We start from the raw sequence: 26,026 nt of genomic DNA, 5'->3' as shown, positions 1-26,026 counted from the left end.
AGTTTGGACGGAATCGGCCGACCTCGATCCGTGGACCCTGCCTGGTCCTTACTGACAATGACACTTAAGTTTTCACTAACACCTACATTGGCGGACGTTTCAGACCTTTTTAATCTTTAAGTGTTTATTGTTCTCGTTAAAAAGTGTGATAAACTTGCGACGGAACATAGTGTAAGCAGAAAAATACAATAAGGTTAAGTTTTAGTCTGTGTGCTACACATAGCTATCATGGAACATCTTTTTTTCCTTCCATTTTTGCCGACGTAACAATGTATCACAACCCTTGTCTTCGAAAGGTGATTTCTGTGATGATCACGTGAAAGTAAATGATGGAAGGTACTTTAGTCCATAATCTCAGTTTTCTCGATGCTGGCATCCCTCTTGGTTGAGTGGTGCTCTTAAATTCGGGTGTTGTATTTACATTGCTTTTTTTTGTTTTTCACATTAATAGCTTTTCTGCATTAGGTCAGAAATAGTGAGTGATGGAAGGTACCCCTCTGCGGAATCCAAGAGAGAAGGCAGGTTTCCTTTCTTTGTTGACCTTTTCCTGGATGAACAATGTTCTTAAACTTGGAAGCAAGCAGCCATTAGAAGAGAAACACTTGTTCCCGGTGGAAACTTCAAATCAAGCAGAAAGGTTGGTGGCTGACTTGGAGAGGGAATGGCTGGCAGAGAAAAGAGCGTCTGAACAGAACCGAACAAAGCCTCGCCTGTGGAGGGCCATGATGAGAGTTATTTCCTGCCGAGACTATGTGACAGTAGTATTGATTAGGATATTATACTCACTGTCATCTAACTCTTTGCCTTTGATGTTGTGGTTTTTTCTAAGAAGTATTTCAACAGCTTCAAAAGCAAGTTACTCGACAACGCTAAGCTTTGTTATTAGCATTGCTTTAACCTCCAGTGTAAGGATGTTTTGCAACATGCACTGGATATTTAAAGTGGAAGTGACAGCGATTCGTTTGAAAGTTGCAGTAATTGGTTTTGTTTATAAGAAGGTGAGTAATTCATCATTTACACCCAACTCTATAATTTCTAATTCTTCTATCCTGCTCCTGCTCCTACTTCTCCTTCTCCTTCTCGATCTCCTCCTCCTCCACCTACGTCTCCACCTCCTCCTTCCCTACCTTTCCTTTTCTTCGTTTCTTTACTTCCGTCCTCTTTCTCCCTACTCCTTCTCCATCCTCAGTCTCTTCTCCCACTTCGTTCTCCCAAAACATTCTCCTGTCTCCCTTCCCATTCTTTCCCACTCTTTTCCTCCCTCCCCTTTGTTCCTGCTCCTTGTCCGTACTCTTCCACCATCCTCTTACTCCTTTCCCTGCTCCTTCCTCCATTTCCCTTCTCCTTCTTCCTTTTGCATCTTTCTCGTCATTTCCTCCCCTTGTTTATTTTTCCTCTCTCTCCACCTTTTTCTCTTTTTCTTTCTTCCTGCTTCCTGATATTTTATTGTCAATTTGCCTGATAATCGGCAGCAAAGCTTATAAGGCAGACAATGCACGGAGGGCACAGAGGACTCAAAATGTGGCGGGGGTCGGCAGTGCGTAATGTCAGCGGTTGCCCAACGCACTGAAAACAAATTTCAATATGGCGGTAAGTAACCTTTCGAAGGATGCAGTTCGAGAGGCAGTTATTTAAACATGTACAGTATAAGCTGAATCTAACAAAACCAAAATAAAAAACCTTTTACCTCTTACTCAAGTCTTCGTACTTTAGCTTTCTTAAGATTTAGATCTCGCGCTGCTGTCAAAACTTTTTCATGTTCAAGGGCATTTCTTTCTCGTAGCTCTTTCAGCCCCCTCATCATAACTCCAACATTGAATCTTGCGTACACCTTTTTCTTCGGCATAGGCATCCTCGTGCAGGTATTAGATAGTGTTTACTTATCTGTTTATCTTTCCTCTGTTCGAGAACATATCGCATTGATAAGCTAAAGAACGCCTGAGGCTGAACTTTCCTCCCAAGAACTGTCACCCAGAACTGCTTCACAGAGGTACCTATCGAGCAAGTAACCTTAATTATAAAATGACTAAATATCGGTGTGTAATAACAGATTTTAACAAATAAAAAACAGAGGTTTCTTCTTCAGGAATTGCTTTTCCCAGAACATTCAAATTTGCCACTGAATAATGATCCACGCAAAAGCCTTTTGAAATCGAAAATGCACAAAAAAATAAGACATAACAAGAGGAAGAGTAGTTTTCACAATAACTTAAGCAGCAAGATCTTTTTCGTCGAGTTAAACAGAAAAAAACCACACAAGTTTGGTACCGTTTGAAAGCTAAAAGCTTGAAGCTATTTTTGGCGACGACCATTTGTGGCAGATGGCAGTATCCGCTTACCTATTAGTGCAATGGGCTCAAAGTTAATGATTTACATAACAAAAAGAAAGCAGTTTAACCCCCACCCCCAAGGGGTAAAAACTTCCCGCCATTTTGAAAACGGATTTCGCGGCCACATTTTGCGCTCTCTGTGCCCACCGTGATGTAAGTTAGTCACTATAAGGTTATTTTATGATAAGGTTTATGACATGCTCTTGTTTTGTTTAATTTTTAGTTCCTCACTCTAAACCGACGAGCATTAGGAAACGTAATGCAAGGAAATATTATCAATATTGTTTCCAACGACGCTAAAACCATCGAACTACTAGGCGTTCCACTTCTGGCCATTTTATTTTCTCCACTAGACATCGCAATCTCCTTGGCAATTGTTTGGATGGTAGGCTCCTGGCAAGGGTTGATTGGAACTTCTTTCCTTGTTATTGTGTTTGCCTATGGATCGATTGCAGCCAAAAAAGCTGGGCAGTTGCGCAGAAATGCTGCAGAACTAATCAATAAACGATTGTAGTTAATAGAAGAGATTACTAAGGGAATTCGAGCTATGAAGATGTACGCCTGGGAATGGAACTTCAGAGTTGCAAGAATAAGGTTAGTGCCGGTGATTCATTATGATGATCATTGTACTTACACCTAGACGAGCCAGCCAACGAGTAAATTAGTTTATAAATTAAAATAACGGAGCTATTACACGTGTTCTTATTCTTCAAAAACCGTATTAATGATAAAAAGACGTTAATAACTTACAAACGACTTCCAACACACGTCTCTGAAATGAAAGAAAAACTTCGTGTCTCGAACAGGATTCGAGAGCTCGTCTCCCCGCATACTAGTCGGACGTGACATCCACTACACCATCGGGACAACTTCGCTGGGTACGTGGCAACTTATTGATGTGAGTAGATAGGACGCGCTCAATCCAAGGGTCATTTTTCCTTCGGGACATTTGTGTGTGATGGCTCCTCTCCGACAATTCCGTTTACGTAACAAGTACAATATAAACTATTTGAGCAAGAAAAGTCTTAGAAACAATAATAGAAAGACGTAAATAACTTACAAGCGGCTTTCGACACACTGAAATAAAATAAAATAAAACTTTGGTATCCCGAGCGGGATTCGGATTCTACTTGAAAACCGTATGGTTTTGGGTGTAGTGGGATTGGCTGGCGAGCCAAAGGGAATATATCCTAGATTACTAGTCAGTCTTACAACGACTTCAGTAAAACAAATACCGTTACACAACGGGCCTCTTACCTCTTTATGAATTATTTAGACTCCTGACTCGAAATGTGGTATACTTGGCCTCATATTGTTCCCTTTTTAATTTAGAAAAGTACCCCAAGAAGTGTTGTTTAAAGTTTTAATATGTAATATGCTACAGTAATACCATCTTGAAATACGAGATTTATTTCATTGTTTTAAAACGGTCAATGACAGTCGATCAAGATTTTATCAATGGCTGTTATTATTGTCTCAGAGCCTTGTGTGATCAAACCATTTTTTACTTAACTTCTGTTGTAGGAAAGAAATCTCTTTCATCCGCCTCAGGGGATTCATCATTTCCAGTATCTACGCATTGTTCTTCACGAGCTCTGCAATTGCAGGCCTCATTTCAGTCACGGCTCTTGTTCTCACAGGAATATCACTGACACCAGTACAAGTTTTTACATTGCTTTCAGCCTTAGCCAACATTAAATTAAATGTGACTCTGTTTATTGCAGAATCTCTCCGCTATATCGCAGATGCAAAAACCGCGTGCAACAGGATGCAGGGGTTTCTTGAAACCGAATCTATTGATTCAATATTAACAAGCCAAGGGCAGCATCCAAAAAAGATCAAGGTTTACTTTAGAAAAAGAAAATACAAACATCATTCTGTTAGAATTGAGAGCTTTAGGTCCAGTAAACCAGTTTTGCTAAGTGCTCGTAAATTGGAAGAGACACCTCAGCACACCCCATTCCAGATTGTCCTCGAGTGCATCTCGTGTTCTTGGGACCAGCTGCTGGAACGTCCCACCTTAAAAAACGTCTCACTGAAAGCTACCAGTGGACAGCTTGTGGGAATAACAGGGCCTGTTGGAAGTGGCAAAACATCTTTGTTGATGAGCATCCTAGAGGAACTTCCAGTGTCAGCTGGTCAAACCTCCTGCCTCGGGAAAATTGCTTACGTCTCCCAGACACCTTGGGTATTTTCTGGAACAATGCGAGAGAACATTCTATTCGGAAAGACTTTTGTTGAACAAAAGTATTTTGAAATTATTCAAGCATGCGACTTGACAGTTGATATATCACGTTTTCCAAAAGGTGACTTAACCGAGATTGGACAACGTGGAGTGATCCTCAGTGGTGGTCAGCGAGCACGTGTTAGTCTGGCACGCACAATTTATGCAGATGCTGATATCTACCTATTGGATGATCCTCTTAGTGCAGTGGATGCCAAAGTCGGTAAACATTTGTTTGACAGATGCGTCAAGGAATTCTTGGACAGACGAATACGTATTCTGGTCACTCACCAGTTGCAATTTCTGAAACAGGCAGATTATGTTGTCATGCTAGAGAGGGGCTTGGTTGTGTACGAGGGAACATACGATGGATTGGAGAGACAAAAGCAAGTGACAGGAAGCCAGGTCAATGACGAGAGATGCGAACAGGATAAACAACATGGGGAAGACAATTGCGAGTACGAAACAATTAGATCGTTTAATGTCGAAAAACAGAATGAAAGAATAGATCTCGAAGAAGAAGACGAGGACAGAATGGTTGGAACCGTCAAGTGGTGGGTGTATTGGAAATATCTTAGAGCTGCTCTGCCAACTGTTTCGATAGTCACCCTTGCTGTATTCTTCGTTGTTGTTCAGTGTAAGTAGATTCTCGAAATGACTTGTTTTTTTATACAAGCGTTTAGTTAAGCACATGGGATCTCAGAGTTAGTGCACTCGACGATCGGTCAAGCCTTGGCCGGAGACATCTCAAATCCTGCTAACGTTTAGGCCACCTGGCTTACTCGAGATTGCCGCAGTACTGCTACATAATCCTTCTTTGACCAAGCTTTTTCGTTCAAGAAGGCTGAATGTTGTCCTAGTTCACTTTTCATTTACGTGACTGAGCAAGAAAGGAAGAAAAAGATCTCATATCAGCCGATGCCTAGCGTTCTTGACTGAACACGCTTGGTCAACAACCCATAATAAATTTATTACTAACAACTTGTTAATTTTAAGATCTTGATACTAACGTTATGAACAATAATTTTATTGCTTTCTCATATACATAGTGTCCTGGATTGCACCCTATTGGTGGCTGTCCCGGATGACTGAGATGCCATCTGAACAACAGAAAAAAAACATTAACCTTGTGGTGTACGGATCTATTGCTTTGGTATCCTTGCTTCTTACGATAGCATCCTCCTTCTGTTTCTACCTCGCGGCTTTGAGGGCGTCGGAAAACCTCCATGACCAGATGACAACCACAGTTATGAAAGCATCAGTTCTATTCTTTGACACAAATCCAGTTGGTCGCATCCTAAATCGCTTCTCTAAAGATATTGGTTGCATGGACGATTTACTTCCAGGGCAACTCCTTTTTGCTATCAAACTGCTGCTGTATTTTTTCGCCGCTACCATTCTCTCAGCGGTCGCAAACGTATGGCTAGTCATCACTTGTGCACCTTTGGCCTCGCTATATATTTACTTGACCAAATACTTCATGAAATCCGCCCGGGAAATAAGGAGACTAGATTCAATGACGTGCAGTCCAGTGTATTCCTGTATCGCTGACACTGTGGCAGGATTGGAAGTAATTCGCTCCTCGGAGATGGAGAATAGTTTTCTTCACAGACTTTATAGGTTGGTCACATATCTACATTCAGTTTTGGGTATCATGGATTGTGCCAAGTTGCTGACCACCAATTCAGTATTGAGGTGCAATGAATATTCTTACAACCGAAATTTTACGATATTGCAGGGGCTCGAGTATTATCAAGACAAAGAGAAAACAAACTAAAATGTCTTGCCTAACCATAAACACAATGTAATGATACCATGTCTGATGCAATTTGGTTAGATATAGTATTGTTCACCTGGGCTAGGCTTAGTGCATAGACTACAAACGAACTCCACACCTTTTATGAATTGGGAAAGCATTATGCGACTGAAAAGAACAGAGTGATCGAGACCAATGCTTCCTATGAATTATTCTAGACCTAATCCGACAAAAAACGTTAATTATTCTCGCTTCAAGCTGATTTTTTGTTGATTCATCAAGTTAGCGGTATATATACACGACCTTCCTAGTGCAGTCACTAACATCTGTTGTTTTTTAGTTTCTTAGATAAGAACACTCCAGCATCGATAATGCTCAAGGCATCAACACGTTGGCTTGCTATCAGAGGAGATATTATCAGTATCTTTCTTTTTACGTCAGTGTCAGCTGGAGCCCTAGTCGCAACTCAAAGCCCAGGTAGTCAAAACTGCCAAGAACAAATTTGCAGTATTCTCTTTCACCTTTACTGCTGTGTTTATTTAATATCTGAGAGTACGTTGATTTTTTTTCTACTTTCACACAGCCGTAAAAGAGTAACATAAAGACCAGAGAGCTAGTCAACGATAACTATGCAGTTTTATTTTAAAACAAGTAGTTTTTCCCCGTCGGGCTGTGACAGTTGTCGACAACTGAACAAGATTATTTACAAAACTTGCACTTCGGTTTACGCAGCGTACGTCGAACTCTTCTTAGCAAGTTGTCCCCAACATTATTTAGTTATGGATAACCTTGTTATTTAATAATGATGTGAAAACGCTCTAATGGGCACTAACAGCTATGGAATGATTTTAGTTCTCAACTACTTAAGTCGTGTATCATTTTTTAAAAAACTACGGAATTTTGGTCGGGAAATTCCTTTGAGATATAAATTTTTATCTTTTTCTCACGGCTTGGCTGGTGCAAACGATGCCGCCAAATGGTAAATAAGAATTTCTATTCGGAACGGCAAACCAGGAAGAAGCCAAGCCATTAAAAACACATGCTACATAAGAGACAGATGTACAAAATAATTCAGTACCCTTAGAACACCTGTCAGGATAATTGCATTCTGTCGATTTGTTGATTTGAATGATGATTGATGTCCATTTTTAGCCTTAGCAGGAATGTCCTTGGCGTTCGTAATGGAATCATTAGAAGTGTGTCAATACGCGATTCGCATGGTCTCAGAAGCAGAAAGCCATATGACGTCAGTAGAGAGGGTGTTGAATTACACCAACATTGAATCAGAGCCTGGATACAGCACTGACACAGTACCAGATGAATCCTGGCCCACAGTAGGCAGCTTAACATTGCACGACTTGTCTTTGTCATATTTAAAAGACGCCCCAGCAGTTTTGAAAAGCATCAACATCAATGTCGCTGCGAAGGAGAAGATTGGCGTTGTAGGTCGAACCGGAGCTGGGAAATCGTCTTTAGTGGCGGCTCTTTTCCGAATGCCAGAGCCTGAGGGTCAAGTAAGTAATGTTCCTTTTCGTGTTCTGTGCTATTCATTACTTGCGCTCTGTTAACACAGATGCAGCACGTTCTTAAAACCAACATCAACAAAAATCCGCATGATACAGTGTAATACAGTCACGAGCCGCTATCATCGAGTGACAAATAATTCGAAATAATGCTCATATTAGATTGCATTAATATACTTTCTTTAATCGTGATCCGTTCTTTCTCCTGCTAATAGAAACTGAGGAAAATAGAATAACAGGCGCCCACCAACAAATTGTAGTAGTATAATAACCAACTATATTTATGTGGCAGGTCATTATAGATGGTGTGAACATCAAGGATCTCAATCTTCAGGCGTCTCGCAGGTCCATGGCCGTAATAACCCAGGATCCTGTCCTCTTTAGCGGCAGCCTCAGGAAGAACCTAGACCCTTTCTCTTTGTATCAAGATCATGATTTGTGGCGTGCCTTGGAAGATGTGCAGCTGAAGACCCTGGTGCAACAATTACCTGACCAGCTGGAGTACAAGTTGAGAGAGTCCGGGAGCAACTTCAGTGTCGGAGAGCGCCAACTGGTCTGTTTAGCGCGTGCGCTGTTACAAAGAAGCAAGATCATCATTCTGGACGAAGCCACTGCTAATGTGGATTTCAAGACAGACAGACTGATTCAAGAAGTTATACGCGACAGATTTAAAGATTCCACAGTAGTAACCATCGCTCATCGCTTGAACACCATCATGGACTGTGATAAAGTTTTGGTTATAGAGCAGGGACGAGTGGTTGAGTTTGACAAACCTGAAGTTTTGCTTCAAAATAAGAATGGATTCTTCGCTCGTCTTGTACAGACACAAAATGGACATAAAGCCTAGCCAATATATGCAATAGGGGATCCCATGAAAGATATGCATATGCTTACTCTTAAATTTTTGTACGCGTGATACATTCCCAAATTTGAATGGCGGTAACTTCACTGTTCAAGCTCTTTTGGTCGACCTACTTCATCTATTTTCTGAAGCAGATTGAATATATAAACATTCTAGAACGAAGTTTAATTAATAACAAAATGTCTGGATGAGGCAGGCAATGAGGTCATTTTGTTATCTAATCATTGTCGATTTTAAGATCTAAACTTTTAAAATGACTAAATGTGTTTACCGTGAGCAGAAGTGCAGGCTTGCGGCGAACTTTATGTCGCAGTGCCTGGATACGATGCGCGTACAAAAGCGTGCTAATGATTGTTGAGGGCTTGCGGCATTCACGATCCCTATGGAAGCCCGATCTTCAGCTGGTTAAGCCAGAGAAGTCTGTAACTTACGTTTTATAGATCTGAGCAAAAAAACAAGTTTAAGTTTTAGTTCGAATAATTTCTGTATAACTCATTACTTCATTACAAGAATTCAATTTCTTCTTCTTTCTTCCTCGTAAAAAATAGGATTCAAATATCTATCTGTAAATTATCTTCCTAGTCAAACAACGCGATATAACTTACGTACTCTCTATAGCTATTTATCTATATGTTGTAAATATTTGGTCATTTTGTCCAATTTTAACATTTTAAGTTTATTTAAATATTTAGACTTTGTAATTTTTGGGTTTTATAGTGTCCCCACGCATTTTCTACATCATTAATACCATTTTGGTCGAAGAAAGACATTGATTTTTTCATTCATTCGTTAGTTCGTCTCTGTTTTACTGAGTAGTTCATACACCTTATTGAAATTTATGAAATAACTGTCTTTTCCCATAAACACAAAGTGTTTCCGCCAGTTTTGCTAAGTTTTTGCAGTTTTTGTATGAATTCTTATCGTGAAATTCTTGGGTATTTGCTATGACTCATTGATCTATTTGTTTTATTCCAGAAAGATTTAACGTATTTCTTCGATTCAGTATAAGTTAACGTTTTGAGCTAAGGGCGTGTTAGCCCTTCAGTCTAAACGGAATAACTGCTGCTTCTAACGCACGACATGCAGTATAATAACACCCTGTTTTCATTTTATTACAACGACTTCAGAGAGTTTTCAGTCAATCAAAGCATCCTTTTAAACCATAAGAATTTGAGTTTATTTGTGAGCTCACCAATCATTTGTTGCGTCGAAGGGGGGGGGGGTACTTCTATATACTCATACCTGTATAGCCCATATAAGGAAGTACGCCACCCCCCCCCCCCTCCTTCGCCCGGGCCTCAAATACTTATTCCCATTTTCACTTGGTCAGCACAACAAACGAGTGACAAAGATAATTTGAACTCATCGCACACACTTTAAATAGACGTTCGTCATGCATGCACTCAATTTTGGGTTCCAAGGCTAAAAATTATTTTTGTCGCTTAGTGGATTCAGTGTTGCTCTGTTGTTGCAAACGGAATAGTATCTAATACTGATTTAGAAATAAATTTTGCAGCTGCCTTCCGAACTGGGATATCCACTGTGTTCGCAATCAATCTAGTCGCTAAAGCCCGGGTTGGGTCGCGCTGACTGGTTCATTTAAAAATCTTGCTGTCGCCACGTTCAAAGCGTCAAGGTTGTTTTCCGCACTTTTCAGTGGAGTTGAGAGTCATTTGTGGATATTTGTTTCAAATGATGACGTTGTCGCTGGAAGGTGAAACTTATCTCCTACGCACTGGTTTCAAATGATATTAAATTTCGTTGCTTGTCTGTCGCTAGTGCTGTTGAAGTCAACGAAATTTGAACGCATTGTTTAGCAGCCGATCATAAATGTCCGTTCCAACGGCTAACAATGGTACTGCTACAACAGAGTTGGTGAGATCACACTCGAACTCAGAGTCTTTCATTTAATATCGTGCTGCGACTGGTTTAAAGTTCTCGGGTGTCCAGGGTCTGAAGTCGTTGCACTGTAAGAGAACACGTAACTTTGAAATGAAAGATTGTTAGCTACCTGTACAAGAAGCTTAGTTTTTTTGTTTGAATTTTATGCTCAGTTACGATAAGAGTGGTATCCTTCGATTCCCGTGTTATACACCAAGTTACGACTTGTCTGTGAAAAACATTACCCCGCATCGCAAGGTGTCTTAATAGAGGAAACTTGGGCCGTAGGTAAAATTGCTTCACCTCTGGTGACCGTGTAAAGAAAGAGGAAGAATATATTGACTAACATCAAAACGTCATGAAGCACAATATTATGTCACGGCGAAAGTCATGTCATAAGGTACATCACAATATCAAAACAAACACTACGTCATAAGACACAATAATCTATAGATTTAGCCACGCCTTAAAGCGGATCTCCTGGTTACAATAAGTTAACCTGGCTTAAGCCTGCGATCCAATCGAAAACCAGCACCCGGGCAACGGTCAACTTTAAGTAACGCGCGAACTCGATGGGCTCTAAACCTTAGCCCGCGATATGGTCACGTGATACTGGTCAGCGGATACCTCGTTTTGACAAGTGTCACTTGACCATAACGTGGATGTCCAATATTAAAGACGTACACTGTAAACCAAGGCTGCATACCTTGATAGACCTACTAGTATGGCCGCGGTGTTGCGCGACGTCGCTGTCGTTTTCGTCGTCGTCATCATAGGGCGCACGCGCCCGCCATCCGTGCCGCTAGCCTTGTTGACCATGAAGAAATAGTTGCGAGGTTTTCTATTTCTATGCATGCATGTGGTTCTTTCCTATTGTTATATTGCTGCGCTTGGCGGCCCTTTGGGCCGCCGGAGCTCCGCTATAATGTCAAGGCAAAAGGCATGTCATAGCGCACATCACAATGTCAAGACCAACATCATAACGTCATAAGAAAAATTTTCTTAATAAACTTTATTGGGAATGAAGTAAAAATAAACGAAAACAAACAAAAAAAGAAGAAATAGAAGATACTAATTCCCAAAAGGGAAAGCGCGAACGGGACAAGAGTACTTATGCGAGGCGCTTCCCAAAATTATATATATAAAGATAAGCTATTTACAAGGCATATAATATTAAAAATAACCATATGAGGAAGTAGCAGATCCCATTAAAATAGTGCTCAATACACATATAGTGTAGAGCTGAGTATATGAGTAATAGCGAAGAGGCAAGATTTGCTGTTACTCCGAGTTTCGTGCTTACGCACTCATCAGACAGTATTTAATGATAAGCATTCCTATCAACTAGATATATATACACGGTATTAAACAATAGGCTAATTGCTGGACTAGTTGCATTACAATAAGTGATAGTTATACTGGAAAACAATAGGTGTGAAGACAGAAATTACGGGGACGAGTATAAACTGCGTGGGTGCAGTACAATATAAAGAAAGTGTCAAGCGTTCTTCAAGTAGAATTTGTTCTCGTGCCGGCATTTAGAAATAAGTTCTGATCTTTTGTTTAGTAGATTGTCGTTGCTATGTTTGATAATCATTAGTTTTTCTGTGAGGCAGAGGTCGCATCGTTTGGAAATGTTGTTGTAGGGTCTTGCACGGCTAATAATTGACCATTTGATGTTGAAGTCTTGTTTTTTGTCGTGTAGTTGCCAGATGTATTTAGAAAGCTCGGTGCTGTTGATGTGTTTTCTGTGCTTAAATGTGGATTTGTGCTGCGAGAATCTCTGTTTGAATGTTCCTTCTGTCAGTCCAATGTAGTTCTTGGTTGTGTTGTTAGTTGTAACTTGTGCGTTGTAGATTACACTGGAAGTCAGGCATTTGTTGTCTAGCGGGCATTGGTCTTTTTTGCGGCAGTTGCATTGCTCTCCGGTGATTGCGTTGGCGTTGTTGTCGGCGTTTGTTATTTTCGTGTTGTGTTTGTTGATTACTGTTTTCATGTTGTCCATGCAACTGTAGCTGACTTTGACGTTGTTTTTGTTGAAGAGGCTGTGGTATTTATGTTGGTTCGGAAAGTGCTTAGATATGAGCTTCAGGAATGTTCTACCGATGTTTGTCTTTACGTTTTTACTAAATGGAGGGTTGTACCATATAATGTTTCTTTGTCTGTTGCGTCGGGGGCGTGTTGGTTGATTGTCTTCGTTGTAAATTAGTGTTTCAGAGTATCCGCTGGCTTTCAAAGCAGTTTCGTAGATTGGTTTGGCCTTGTTGAATTCGTGTTCGTTGCATGAGTTGGCGGAAATACGGCGATTGATGGATGCTGGAAGTTGCTTTATTATGTTAGGTGGGTGGTTAGACTTTGTGTTGATGTACTGCGGCTCGTCGTTAGGCTTTCTGTAGGGGCAGTAGGTACCTTTTGTAAGATCGAAGGTGACGTCCAGGTAGTTAACAATTTTCATGTTAGTCTGTATGGTAATGTTAAGTCCATATGTCTTGAAGCGTCTTGTTATGTCCTTCCTTGTACGGTCTGCTTGAGGTCCGGAGATGTTTTTGAAGATGGCAAGTCCGTCGTCTCTGTAAAGCCCGATGTTGTCTATCCCGTATATGTTACACAGGTCGTCGAGAATGAATAAGCCTACGAGCTCGCATACTTCGGCTCCGTCGAAGCTGCCCATAGTAACGTCAAAAGAACTGTTGTTTTTCTTGATCCAGGCGGTGTTACTGTCAAAGAGAAGGGATTTTCTTGAATGCATAATAATATCGATGTCGCGGTCCGTAATGGAAGTGAATTGTTTGGCGAAGTTGATTGCGTCTGTAAGAAGTTTCTCAGTAATGGAAGGGTAGAAGTTCTCAATGTCAAATACGGCGAAGGTATGTTGATCTTTGTGTTGTATAGAGGAGAACCAGTTGATGAGGGATGATGAGTTTTTCCATTGGTTAAGGCCAGTCTTCTGTCTCACAGTCGTGTTAATGTTCGCGAGGATTTCTTTACTGATACGTCCAATCTCACTTTTTGCAGGGTTAATGAGTCTACATGTAGGTTTGTTCTGGAAGTTGTCTTTATGGTCTTTGAGTGTTATAAAAGCCTGTCGTTCAGCCATGCGTTCCGCGCGGTCGTCAATGTTCAGATTAGTAGCAATGACTTGAGCTTCTTTGTTAATAGCAGTAATCGTATTAGAATTTGCTTTCTTGTACGTCGATGTGATATTGTCCTTGAGAAGCTTGTCGTGCGAAGCTTTGTCTACTTCGTAGTAGTTGGTTGTTTTGTCAGCAGGTATGAATGTTTTTGTGGAGTTGTTTATTTTCCTAATGTCTTGTTGTAGATGGTCTTGGAAGTCATCTCGTATTTGCCTGAATTCAATGTTCTTGATCATTTCGTACACGTCAGTTTCAAAGTTGTTTAGGTCTTCGTTCTGAGGAGGGCATTTTCTTGATTTAAAACCAAAGTTGTTGTTGTCAATGTTGTCGTCGTCGTTGTTGTGGTCTGTGTTATTCTTATCTTTATTCTGTTCGAAGAAGAAGGCTTTCCAACGCATACGCTTGATTACACTTTCGGTCTTTTCGATGAGTTTCTTGAGGTAGGAGTTTCTTGGTGGGATAGGAATGTTCTTCATTGAATAGTTGAATCTTGTTTTCTCCATTGTGGATAACGGCGATCGGCGAAAAGTGCTCTACTGTTGTTAAGCAGGAGCGAATAACCATATGAGGAAGTAGCAGATCCCATTAAAATAGTGCTCAATACACATATAGTGTAGAGCTGAGTATATGAGTAATAGCGAAGAGGCAAGATTTGCTGTTACTCCGAGTTTCGTGCTTACGCACTCATCAGACAGTATTTAATGATAAGCATTCCTATCAACTAGATATATATACACGGTATTAAACAATAGGCTAATTGCTGGACTAGTTGCATTACAATAAGTGATAGTTATACTGGAAAACAATAGGTGTGAAGACAGAAATTACGGGGACGAGTATAAACTGCGTGGGTGCAGCGTGCAACGTCAAAAACATCTCCGGACCTCAAGCAGACCGTACAAGGAAGGACATAACAAGACGCTTCAAGACATATGGACTTAACATTACCATACAGACTAACATGAAAATTGTTAACTACCTGGACGTCACCTTCGATCTTACAAAAGGTACCTACTGCCCCTACAGAAAGCCTAACGACGAGCCGCAGTACATCAACACAAAGTCTAACCACCCACCTAACATAATAAAGCAACTTCCAGCATCCATCAATCGCCGTATTTCCGCCAACTCATGCAACGAACACGAATTCAACAAGGCCAAACCAATCTACGAAACTGCTTTGAAAGCCAGCGGATACTCTGAAACACTAATTTACAACGAAGACAATCAACCAACACGCCCCCGACGCAACAGACAAAGAAACATTATATGGTACAACCCTCCATTTAGTAAAAACGTAAAGACAAACATCGGTAGAACATTCCTGAAGCTCATATCTAAGCACTTTCCGAACCAACATAAATACCACAGCCTCTTCAACAAAAACAACGTCAAAGTCAGCTACAGTTGCATGGACAACATGAAAACAGTAATCAACAAACACAACACGAAAATAACAAACGCCGACAACAACGCCAACGCAATCACCGGAGAGCAATGCAACTGCCGCAAAAAAGACCAATGCCCGCTAGACAACAAATGCCTGACTTCCAGTGTAATCTACAACGCACAAGTTACAACTAACAACACAACCAAGAACTACATTGGACTGACAGAAGGAACATTCAAACAGAGATTCTCGCAGCACAAATCCACATTTAAGCACAGAAAACACATCAACAGCACCGAGCTTTCTAAATACATCTGGCAACTACACGACAAAAAACAAGACTTCAACATCAAATGGTCAATTATTAGCCGTGCAAGACCCTACAACAACATTTCCAAACGATGCGACCTCTGCCTCACAGAAAAACTAATGATTATCAAACATAGCAACGACAATCTACTAAACAAAAGATCAGAACTTATTTCTAAATGCCGGCACGAGAACAAATTCTACTTGAAGAACGCTTGACACTTTCTTTATATTGTACTGCACCCACGCAGTTTATACTCGTCCCCGTAATTTCAGTCTTCACACCTATTGTTTTCCAGTATAACTATCACTTATTGTAATGCAACTAGTCCAGCAATTAGCCTATTGTTTAATACCGTGTATATATATCTAGTTGATAGGAATGCTTATCATTAAATACTGTCTGATGAGTGCGTAAGCACGAAACTCGGAGTAACAGCAAATCTTGCCTCTTCGCTATTACTCATATAATATTAAAAATATAACAACAAGGAAAAAGTCATGTCATAAGGCACATCATAATGTCAATGCTAACATCATAACGTCATAAGACAAAATCTTATGTCAGGGCGAAGGTCATGTCATAACGCATATTAAAATGTCAAGGCTAATATCATACGACACAAGACGCTCTATTGCCCAAGTAGAGACGTCACGAAGGACACATGATTTCAACGCCAGTATAAAAAAAGTGTTATATTAAAAGGAAACGTGACTTTGACATTGATAATACTTAAGTTCCAGCTGCTTAACAAACCACTGCTAACAATGGAACTCCTTGATAGACTAACGCTATTACATGGGATGATTTCGTGAGGTAAATGATCTTTTGTTCAAATGATACCATAAAATGTTCCACTGTTTTGCTTTGTTCTAATGTAGAGCAGCAACATCAGACACTAACAGTAAAATTCTACCAGCTGGTACGTGGTGTATAGCTCTTGGCATTTTTCAACTGATTTACGTCCTTAATCGCTAGCTATAATGTGCCACCTCATCACTGACATCATACCGAGGTATATGGACCCTCTTCTACAAGTCACATGCGTTTATGAGTCATAAGATAGGTCGTGAGTGAAAATACTACAATTTCAGTCAGGGATGGACATCAGAATTAAAATCTGTGCTTGAAACTGACTCTTGTTAACACTAAAAACAACGTTAATAAAACTTCAAAGACGTTTCAACCAAACAACTTCGGCCTTCATCGGTTTCTTAAAAAGCCAAATCACTCGCGTAATCACGCGCAGCGGTCGTTCGTTACTTTTTTTGCTGGCGTAGCACGCGCAGATCTGTGAACCGTGAGAAAGCCTTCACTCAGTTGGCTTTTTAAAAAACCGATAAAGGCCGAAGTTGCTTGGTCGAAACGTCTTTGACGTTTTATTAACGTTGTTTCTAACTTTAACAAGAGTCAGTGTCAAGCACAAATTTTAATTCTGAAAGGTCATGAGTCTCTAATAGAACTGAATTTCGTCTAGCTTGAATCGCGTTCCAGTTAAAACAGCTGAAATAGTGTACCGGGTAGCCCGAATAATTCTCTCGTTACCTTGAAAAGTGCTCCTTTTATTCTGAATGAAATTAGCCTGTTTAGGATTACCTCTATATAACGGTTCTGTTGTGGTAAAACGTTATACGCATTGACTCGTGACTTGTCACTCAACGTCTCATTTGACTCACTGATAATTCAGTCCCCACCTTGCTTTACTGAAATGTTTGGTTAATCCATATTCGACACCAAAATTAACTCCCAAAACAATGCATTGACTAGATTTTAATACTTGCGGTTTTAGACTCTAATTATTTGGTTTCCCTTCCGAAACACATACGTGTAAGCATGCCACTGCGGTCATTACCGTTTTTACTAGATAAGGTGGTAAACCAACTCAAAGTCAGTCTTAGTCGGGATCATGTTTGAAGTCAGTGTTTGTCCCTGTTTTCCGTGTTTGCAACCTGCAGGTATGAAAAAGAACCTGCATGCATAAACAATAATAGCAGTTTGAGCCCACGGGTGTAACGTGGTCTCGTCCCCAGATCTATAGCCGCAGATTTATTTGACCAGACTCAACTGGTATCTAGCTAGAATCCTTTTGTTCTGCGCTAGCGTACGCCGCAAGTCTTACGCCTTAGTGTATTCACATGCTTTTAAATACGCTTGTACCTATGCTAACGCACTGATGAATACCAACCTAAACAGAAAGCTAGATTAACTCGCACCTTTCAGCCACCGAGCACAGCTAAAATTCCAATTTGGTAGGTTAGGGCGAGGACAGGTAAACAGTCAAGTACAGTTAACAGTGCGAGAGGGACCACAAGAGAACAAAACATTTAAAACCGAGAATGTAACATTATCGCAAGAGACATCTTTCACCATCTGCAGAACAAGAAAAATGTAGTGCAAGAAACCGTCAAGCACAAAAAATGGTTCATTTAGAGGAAAAACGCTATATAGTGCTATGATTTTCTTATGTCTATTAGCTAGGGTTTTGTTAATCAAGACAGACATGCATATCATTAAAACACTTGTTAATCATAACAATTACAATTTCCTCAAATATGATTGGTGCATAAACTACTGTATTTTGCTCTAATTAATCTGCAGAGTTGTAATCGGACAGTGTAATCGGACAGTTGGCTGTAACCGGACACCTGTAATCGGACAGTTACATGAGCCAATCATTTTAAGTCCTCTCCACTAAATCCACCAATCACAGCATTGATTACAATCACTATAGTAACCAATTCAAGAGACTGACTTTGTAAAACTTTGGAGGTTTAGTCTCTGGTGACTGTTTTGAAAGAAACTTAACCGCCATTTGGCAAGCTATTCTCCATATTTTTAATTATGATATTTAAAAATGACTATTAAAAGCTCTTTTTCAACCGAAACTTTTACTTTTGTGGAAAATTGTAATGGTTATGATTAATTGGTAACAGGACATCGAGTCGTCCAATTCAGTCTGTAATCACACTCGTGATTAACAGATCGGACTCCCGCTTCGCAGTCGCCCGATTTTAATAATCACTCGTATGATCTCAGACCGAACTGGACTCCACTCAGTCCTATTACCATTATTAATACATTGTTTTTATGATGAAAGCCGTAGTTCAATACCTTGCTCAGGATTCAATTGTGTTTTGAGTCTGAACAAGACGAGCAAAGTATCCATTCTCATTTTGAAGCAAAACTTCAGGTTTATCAAACTCCACCACTCGTCCCTGCTCCAAAACCAACACTTTATCATAGTCCATGATGGTGTTCAAGCGATGAGCGATAGTCAGTACTGTAGAATCTTTAAATCTGTTGCGTATAACTTCTTGAATCAGCCTATCTGTCTTGAAATCCACATTAGCAGTGGCTTCGTCCAGAATGATGATCTTACTTCTTTGTAACAGCGCACGCGCTAAACAGACCAGTTGGCGCTCTCCGACACTGAAGTTGCTCCCGGACTCTCTCAACTTGTAATCCAGCTGGTCAGGTAATTGTTGTACCAGGGTCTTCAGCTGCACATCTTCCAAAGCACGCCACAAATCATGATCTTGATACAAAGAGAAAGGGTCTAGGTTCTTCCTGAGGCTGCCGCTAAAGAGGACAGGATCCTGGGTTATTACGGCCATGGACCTGCGAGACGCCTGAAGATTGAGATCCTTTATGTTCACACCATCTATAATGACCTGCCACATGAATATGAGTTGTTATTATAATACTACAATTTGTTGGTGGGCGCCTGTTTTTCTATTTTTTTCTCTGATTAGTGGGAGAAATATCTGACGATGATGAAAGATAATATATTGATAAAAACAAATATCAGCAATAACAGCCACTCGATGGCCGCTGCACAAGCCATGTCCATTGTTGTTGTTGTTGTGGTCAAGAACGAACATCTGTGAAGCAGGGTACAAGTAACAGCAAAGAAAACGAAAAGGAGTATCACTTACTTGACCTTCAGGCTCTGGCATTCGGAAAAGAGCCGCCACTAAAGACGATTTCCCAGCTCCGGTTCGACCTACAACGCCGATCTTCTCCTTTGCTGCGACATTGATGTTGATGCTTTTCAAAACTGCTGGGGCGTCTTTTAAATATGACAAAGACAAGTCGTGCAATGTTAAGCTGCCTACTGTGGGCCAGGATTCATCTGGTACTGTGTCAGTGCTGTATCCAGGTTCTGATTCAATGTTGGTGTAATTCAACACCCTCTCTACTGACGTCATATGGCTTTCTGCTTCTGAGGCCATGCGAATCGCGTATTGACACACTTCTAATGATTCCATTACGAACGCCAAGGACATTCCTGCTAAGGCTAAAAATGGACATCAATCACCATTCAAATCAACTAACTTAACAGAGTGCAAAATTACGGTACATTTACACCGGTAAACTTCCGGAGGAGAGGGAACTTCTGCATCAGAAAGTAGTCCCGTTTTCCTGATGGGCCGTTCCGAATCGAAATTAATTCGTCTTACTTGTACCATTTTGCATTGTTTGCATTGACCAATTAAGCCGTGCAAAAAAAAAATCGGTTGGTTCGCGAACGGAATTTCTAAATTAAAAGTAATAAACAACCAAAGTTGCTGAAAACTAAATTGTTCTACAGCTGTTACAACCCTTACACATAATCATTTGATACCAAGGTTATCTATGACTAAATAATATTGAGGACAACTTGGTAAGAAGAGTTCGGCTGACACTGCGTTAACTAGAGTGCATGTTTTGTCAATGATCTTGCTCAGCTACCGACAACTGTCACAGGTCGGCTGGGAAAAACCAGTTGTCAACAATAAAACCATATAGTTGTCGTTAACTAGCTCTCTTTTCTTGTCACTCTCACACGGCTGCATGAAAGTAGAAATGAAAGGAACATACTACTAGATTATCAAACACAACAACTAAAATGAAAGAGAATATAGCCCTTGGAGCGTTGAATACCTGGACTTTGAGTAGCGAATAGGGCTCCAGCTGACACAGACGTTATAAGAAAGACACTTAGAATATCTCCTCTAATAGCAAGCCAACGTGTTGATGCCTTGAGCATGATTGATGCTGAGGTGTTCCTGTCTAAGTACCTAAATAGCAATAGAATAGAAAACTGAACATTTCGGTTTAGCGATTAAAGTAGACAGGTTTCTGTATCTAAACTATCAACCGTGAAGCTTCCGCTAAGATTATTTACGCTTTTCTGCTTGTTTTGGTCTACTAAAGTACTTCTCAATCATTTCGTCGTCTTCAGTAATGTTGCATGCTTTTCCGCGCCATCTCTAAGCATCGAGTATCGTGCCATTTGCATTGTGTTTAAGGCTATTCGAGCCAATATTTGACTTTGCTTTTTTTTTCTTTGTCTTAACGATACCCGAACTCCGGCAATAATTTATGATTACGACTTGAAGTATATTCATTGCACCTCAATACTGCTTTGTTGTTCGGCAGCCTGGCCCAACGCGTGGTACCCACAACTGAATTTAGTCTGTAACTAACCTAAAAAGCTTGCAAAGAAAACTACTCTCCATCTCTGAGGAGCGAATTACTTCCAATCCTGCCACAGTGTCAGCAATACAGGAATACACTGGACTGCACGTCATTGAATCTAGTCGTCTTATTTCCCGGGCGGATTTCAAATAGTATTTGGTCAAGTAAATATACAACAAAGCCAAAGGCGTACAACTAATGACTAGCCATACATTTGCGACTGCTGAGAGAATGGTAGCGCCGAAAACGTACAGCAAAAGTTTAACTGCAAAAAGGAATTGCCCTGGAAGCAGATCATCCATGCAACCAATATCTTTAGAAAAGCGATTTAGGATGCGACCAACTGGATTTGTGTCAAAGAAAAGAACTGGTGCTTTCATAACTGTGGTTATCATCTGGTCATGGAGGTTTTCCGAAGCCTTCAATGCCGCGAGGTAGAAACAGAAGGAGGCCGTTATCGTAAGAAGCAAGGAGACCAAAGCAATAGATCCGTACACCAAAAGGGTAATGTAGTTCTTCTGTTGTTCGAATGGCATCTCAGTCATCTGGGAGAGCCACCAGTAGGGTGCAATCCAGGACACTATGTATATGAAAAAATAATCAGAATATCGTTCATATAAATAATATCAAGGTCTGAAAATTGACAATTTGTTAGTATATTGTTAGCTTGTTTTGGTCAACTGATAGCTAGACATTGGTCAAGTTCCTTCTTTGCTTTTTTCTCAATAGTGCAAAAAAAAGGAACGACGCCAATATGTAGCCATCTTGAACGAACAAGCTTGGTCAAAGATGGATTGAATGTGTCATACATACAAATAAACGCTGTTTTTCAATTTAGCCAATTAGTTTTGACATGCTACCTACGTTATCGGGAAATACACCCTTTCACCAAGTTCCCACGCTTTACGGCAAATCTGGCTAGGGACCGCAAACGAGGATGCTATTATACGTAGGATCTGTTGGATATCACCCAAAAATAGAAATACAAGCAAGACCGATATGAGTGAGAAAATTTACGCAAACACGACATGATGGAGTCCAAACTGAAAGCCAAGATGGTTGGGTCTCGTCAGCACAGTCACAGGAAAAAATAGAGCGACGAGCACAAAACCCAGCTTTCTACAAAATACATATGGTAATGATCTGAGATGAAGCTCAAATCCAAACGTTAGTGCTGATTGGCCTATGCCACATGCACAACGTGTGACTATGAACAATAGTAAAGAATTTGGGATATAATTGGGGACAGAAAAATTATCCTGCAAAAAATATATATGGCCTATACCAATTTAAACTAACTAAGGAAAATTAAAAGTCTGCATGCGAGCCAACTGAAGTGGCCGACTTTCTACGTAGCGTTAAGCGACCAGGAGTCTTTCCACTTTCCCCTGGATGGGTTGCTTGTCCAGCATTCAATTCATCGGTACCCTATTCTATATACCTAACTGGAGAGAGACACTACGAGAGTAAATTGTGTTGCCCAAGAACGCAAAACATTGTCAGTCATCGTTGAGAGCTCGAACCTGGACAGCTCAATCCAAACTCGAGTGCGCTAACCATAAGCCGCTGCACCTCCCTTGTGCTTAACTAAACTCTTGTGTAAACCAAGTCATTATACGAATCTACTTACCCTGAACAATAACGAAGAAAACAGCAAGGGCGGCTATCAAACCAGTTGGAAGAGCAGCTCTAAGATATTTCCAGTACACCCACCAGTTGATGGTCCCAACCATTCTGTCTTCGTCTTCTTCTTCGAGATCCATTCTTTCACCCTGTTTTTCAACATTAAGCGCTTTACCTGTTTCAAGCCTGCACACTTCTTCTCCGCAGTGTTGCACCTGATCCCGTCTCTTGTCATTGACCTGATATTCTGTCCCTCTAATTTTCTTTTCTCTCTCCAATCCATCATATGTACCCTCGTACACAACCAAGCCTTTCTCTAGCATGATAACGTAATTAGTCTGTTTCAGAAATTGTAACTGGTGAGTGACCAGAATACGTATTCGTTTGTCTAAGAACTCTTTGACGCATCTGTCAAACAAATGTTTACCGACTTTGGCATCCACTGCACTGAGTGGATCATCCAATAAGTAGATGTCGGCATCTGAGTAAATTGCGCGTGCCAAACTAACTCGTGCACGCTGACCACCACTGAGGATCACTCCACGTTGTCCAATCTCAGTTAAGTCGCCTTTTGGGAAACGTGTTATATCAACTGCCAGGTCGCATGCTTGAATAATTTCAAGGTACTTGTGTTCAACAAAAGTCTTTCCGAATAGAATGTTCTCTCGCATTGTTCCAGAAAATACCCAAGGTGTCTGGGAGACGTAAGCAATTTTCCCGATGCAGGAGGTTTGACCAGCTGACATTGGAAGTTCCTCTAGGATGCTCATCAATAAAGATGTTTTGCCACTTCCAACAGGTCCTGTTACTCCCACAAACTGTCCACTGGTAGCTTTCAGTGAGACGTTTTTTAAGGTGGGACGTTCCAAACGCTGGTCCCAAGAACACGAGATGCACTCGAGGACAATCTGGAATGGGGTGTGCTGAGGTGTTCCTTCCAATTTACGAGCACTTATCAAAACCGGTTTGCTAGACCTAAAGCTCTCAATTCTAACAGAACGATCTCTATATTTTCTGCTTCTAAAATGAACCTTGAGCTTTTGTTGATGATGCTTTTGGCTTGTTGATATTGAATCAATAGATTCGGTTTCGAGAAACCGCTGCATCCTGTTGCAAGCAGTTTTTGCATCTGCGATAATGCGGAGAGATTCTGCAATACACAGGGTCACAGTTAATTTAATGTTAGCCAAGGCTGAAAGCAATGTAAAAACTTGAAATGGTGTCAAAGGTATTCCTGTGAGAACAAGAGCCGTGACTGAAATGAGGCCTGCAATAGCAGAGCTAGTGAAGAACAATGCGTAGATACTGGCAATGATGAATCCTCTGAAACGGATGAAAGAGATTTCTTTCCTGGAACAGAAGTTAAGCAAAGCATGGTTTTATTACAAAAAGCTCTGAGACAATAAAAGCCATTAATAAAATCTTGTTTAACAGGTAGAAGACCGTTCAAAAACAGTGAAATCCCATATTTTATGATGATATTGCCATAACATAATACGTAGCAAGACTATGAACAATATTTAGAGGGATATTTTAAGGGATATAAAGCTGAATTCGTGACAAACTATTTCAGATTTGGAATCAGGAGTCTAGATAATTGACAATGAGATGAGAGGCCCGTTATGTGATAGCATTTTTGTTATTGTAGTCGTTGTAAGACTGGCTAGTAATCTACGACATACTTCCTTTGACTCGCCAGCCAATCCCATCACACTCAAATTAATATGACTAAAATATAAACTAATTTTCTGTACTCATAGCGCAATGAATGTTTTTAAAAAGTGGAATATTTCGACCTTCAACTCAACCGAACTTCTTCAGCCACAATAAAACTTAACATGAATGATTCCATTATGATAAAAGAGCAGGAAGACAATATTTTTGATTGCAAATACGGTTATCAACCGTGTAGTACGGTTTTCATTGATCAGAACACGCGCAGTAGCTCGGTTATTTTATAAGCTATTCTATAGTTACTCACTCACTCGCTCTTCTAAGTCTAAGTACACCAACCACCATAATGGATCGCAGACACCAACCTTCTTATTTTTGCAACCAGCGCTCTGAAGTTCCATTCCCAGGCGTACATCTTCATAGCTCGCATTCCCTTAATAATCTCTTCAATTAACTGCAATCGTTTATCGATTAGTTCTGCAGCGTTTCTGCGCAACTGCCCAGCTTTTTTAGCTGCAACCGATCCATAGGCAGATACAATAACAAGGAAAGAGGTTCCAATCAACCCTTGCCAGGAGCCTACCATCCAAACAATTGCCAAGGAGATTGCGATGTCTAGTGTAGAAAACGAAACGAGCAGAAGTGGAAGGCCTACTAGTTCTATGGCTTTAGCGTCGTTGGAGACAATATTTATAATATTTCCTTGCACCACGTTTTCTAATGTTCGTCGATTCAGAGTAAGAAACTAAAAGATTAAAGAAGACCAGAACATAAAATTACGTCATAAAATTGTCTTATAACAAACCTCAAAATTAAAATAACCCCAAAGTGACTAACTTACATTGTTTGCTATGCAATGCTTCCGAATATCAGCCAAATCGAGATCAAAAGCACAGGAAGGAGGACGAACGAGAGGAAGAAATAAGTGGTAAAAGAAAAGAAAAACGAAGGTGGAGGGAAATTGTGAGAGCGATGTGATAAAGGAAGAAGGGGGGGTAAAATGGAGAAAGAAGCAGGAGAATGAGTCGGAGGATTGAGAAAGAGTGCGGACAGGGAGTAGAGAGCACGAGGAGGCAGGAGAAGGAGGATGAAAAAGAATGAGAATGAAGGGAAAGGACAAAGAGGAAGAGAAGGAGGGAAAGATATGATAGTAGAAATTAGACAGAGAATGAAGTAGGAGATGGAGCAGGTAGAAGGAATTGGTGGAAGGAGAAAGTTAGAGGAGAACTTGAAAAGGAAGCGGAGGAGGAGGAGGATGAGGAGGACAGCAGAGCAGAAGTGGGCGCAGCGAAACCTAGTGGAGGCCACCATGGTGTAAATGAGAAATAACTTACCTTTTTATAAAAAAACCAATTACTGCAACCTTTAGACGAATCGCCATCACTTCCACCTGAAATACCCAGTGACTGCCGCACATCATCCTTACACTGGAGGTTAAAGCAATGCCAATGACAAAGGCTAGTGTTGTCGAGTAATATATCCTTGAAGCTGTTGAAATGCTTCTCAGGAAAAACCACAAAATCAAAGGCAAAGAGTTATTTGACAGTGAGTAGAATATCCTAATCAATAATACTGTCATATAGTCTCTACAGGGAATAACTCTCATCATGGCCCTCCACAGGCGAGGCTTTGTTCGGTTCTGTTCGGAAGCTCTTTCCTCTGCCAGCCATTCCCTCTCCAAGTCAGCCACCAACCTTTCTGCTTGATTGGACATTCCCACTGGAAACAAGTGCTTCTCTTCCAATGGCTGTTTGCTCCCGTGTTTAAGAACATTGTTTATCCAGGAAAAGGTCAGCAGCGAGAGAAAACCTGCCTTCTCTCTTGGATTCTGCAAAGGGGTAACCTCCATTACTCACTCT

General features: G+C 40.6%; 4 protein-coding genes across 4 annotated transcripts in view; 2 read left to right on the top strand and 2 right to left on the bottom strand.

Annotated features, from left to right (window-relative positions):
- Window positions 1-130: 130 nt before the first annotated feature.
- On the top strand, window positions 131-3,630 carry LOC149098646 (cystic fibrosis transmembrane conductance regulator-like). The gene is made up of 2 exons (XM_089277681.1): window positions 131-998; window positions 2,554-3,630. The coding sequence occupies exons 1-2, from the start codon at window positions 483-485 to the stop codon at window positions 2,842-2,844; spliced, it is 807 nt and encodes a 268-aa protein (XP_089133807.1). The 5' UTR covers window positions 131-482; the 3' UTR covers window positions 2,845-3,630.
- A 382-nt stretch (window positions 3,631-4,012) lies between these two features.
- LOC110040299 (ATP-binding cassette sub-family C member 4-like) lies at window positions 4,013-9,633 on the top strand. The gene is made up of 5 exons (XM_089277680.1): window positions 4,013-5,191; window positions 5,604-6,174; window positions 6,651-6,787; window positions 7,463-7,824; window positions 8,126-9,633. Exons 1-5 carry the CDS (start codon window positions 4,099-4,101, stop codon window positions 8,678-8,680), a joined length of 2,718 nt encoding a protein of 905 aa, XP_089133806.1. The 5' UTR covers window positions 4,013-4,098; the 3' UTR covers window positions 8,681-9,633.
- Window positions 9,634-17,149: 7,516 nt separating this feature from the next.
- On the bottom strand, window positions 17,150-24,912 carry LOC110040445 (ATP-binding cassette sub-family C member 4-like). Its single transcript, XM_089277691.1, has 6 exons — window positions 24,533-24,912; window positions 22,501-23,843; window positions 20,880-21,450; window positions 20,334-20,470; window positions 19,346-19,707; window positions 17,150-19,081 (listed from the first exon to the last, which is right to left on the bottom strand). The coding sequence occupies exons 1-6, from the start codon at window positions 24,751-24,753 to the stop codon at window positions 18,527-18,529; spliced, it is 3,189 nt and encodes a 1,062-aa protein (XP_089133817.1). The 5' UTR covers window positions 24,754-24,912; the 3' UTR covers window positions 17,150-18,526.
- The window catches only part of LOC149098645 (cystic fibrosis transmembrane conductance regulator-like), a 1,272-nt gene continuing 23 nt past the window's right edge, over window positions 24,778-26,026 (bottom strand). The window contains exons 1-2 of the mRNA XM_089277690.1: window positions 25,502-26,026; window positions 24,778-24,912 (exon numbers count right to left, since the gene is read on the bottom strand). The exon at window positions 25,502-26,026 is cut by the window's right edge and continues 23 nt beyond it. Coding sequence (XP_089133816.1) covers window positions 24,900-24,912; window positions 25,502-26,016 — 528 coding nt within the window. The 5' untranslated portion in view covers window positions 26,017-26,026 and the 3' untranslated portion in view covers window positions 24,778-24,899. The remainder of the gene's footprint in view (window positions 24,913-25,501) is intronic.

This window comes from Orbicella faveolata, unplaced genomic scaffold (genome assembly GCF_042242905.1).
Source record: "Orbicella faveolata isolate gen_17 unplaced genomic scaffold, um_ofav_v1 contig_46, whole genome shotgun sequence".
Classification (NCBI taxonomy): domain Eukaryota; kingdom Metazoa; phylum Cnidaria; class Anthozoa; order Scleractinia; family Merulinidae; genus Orbicella; species Orbicella faveolata.
This window is presented reverse-complemented; position numbering and strand designations above follow the sequence as displayed.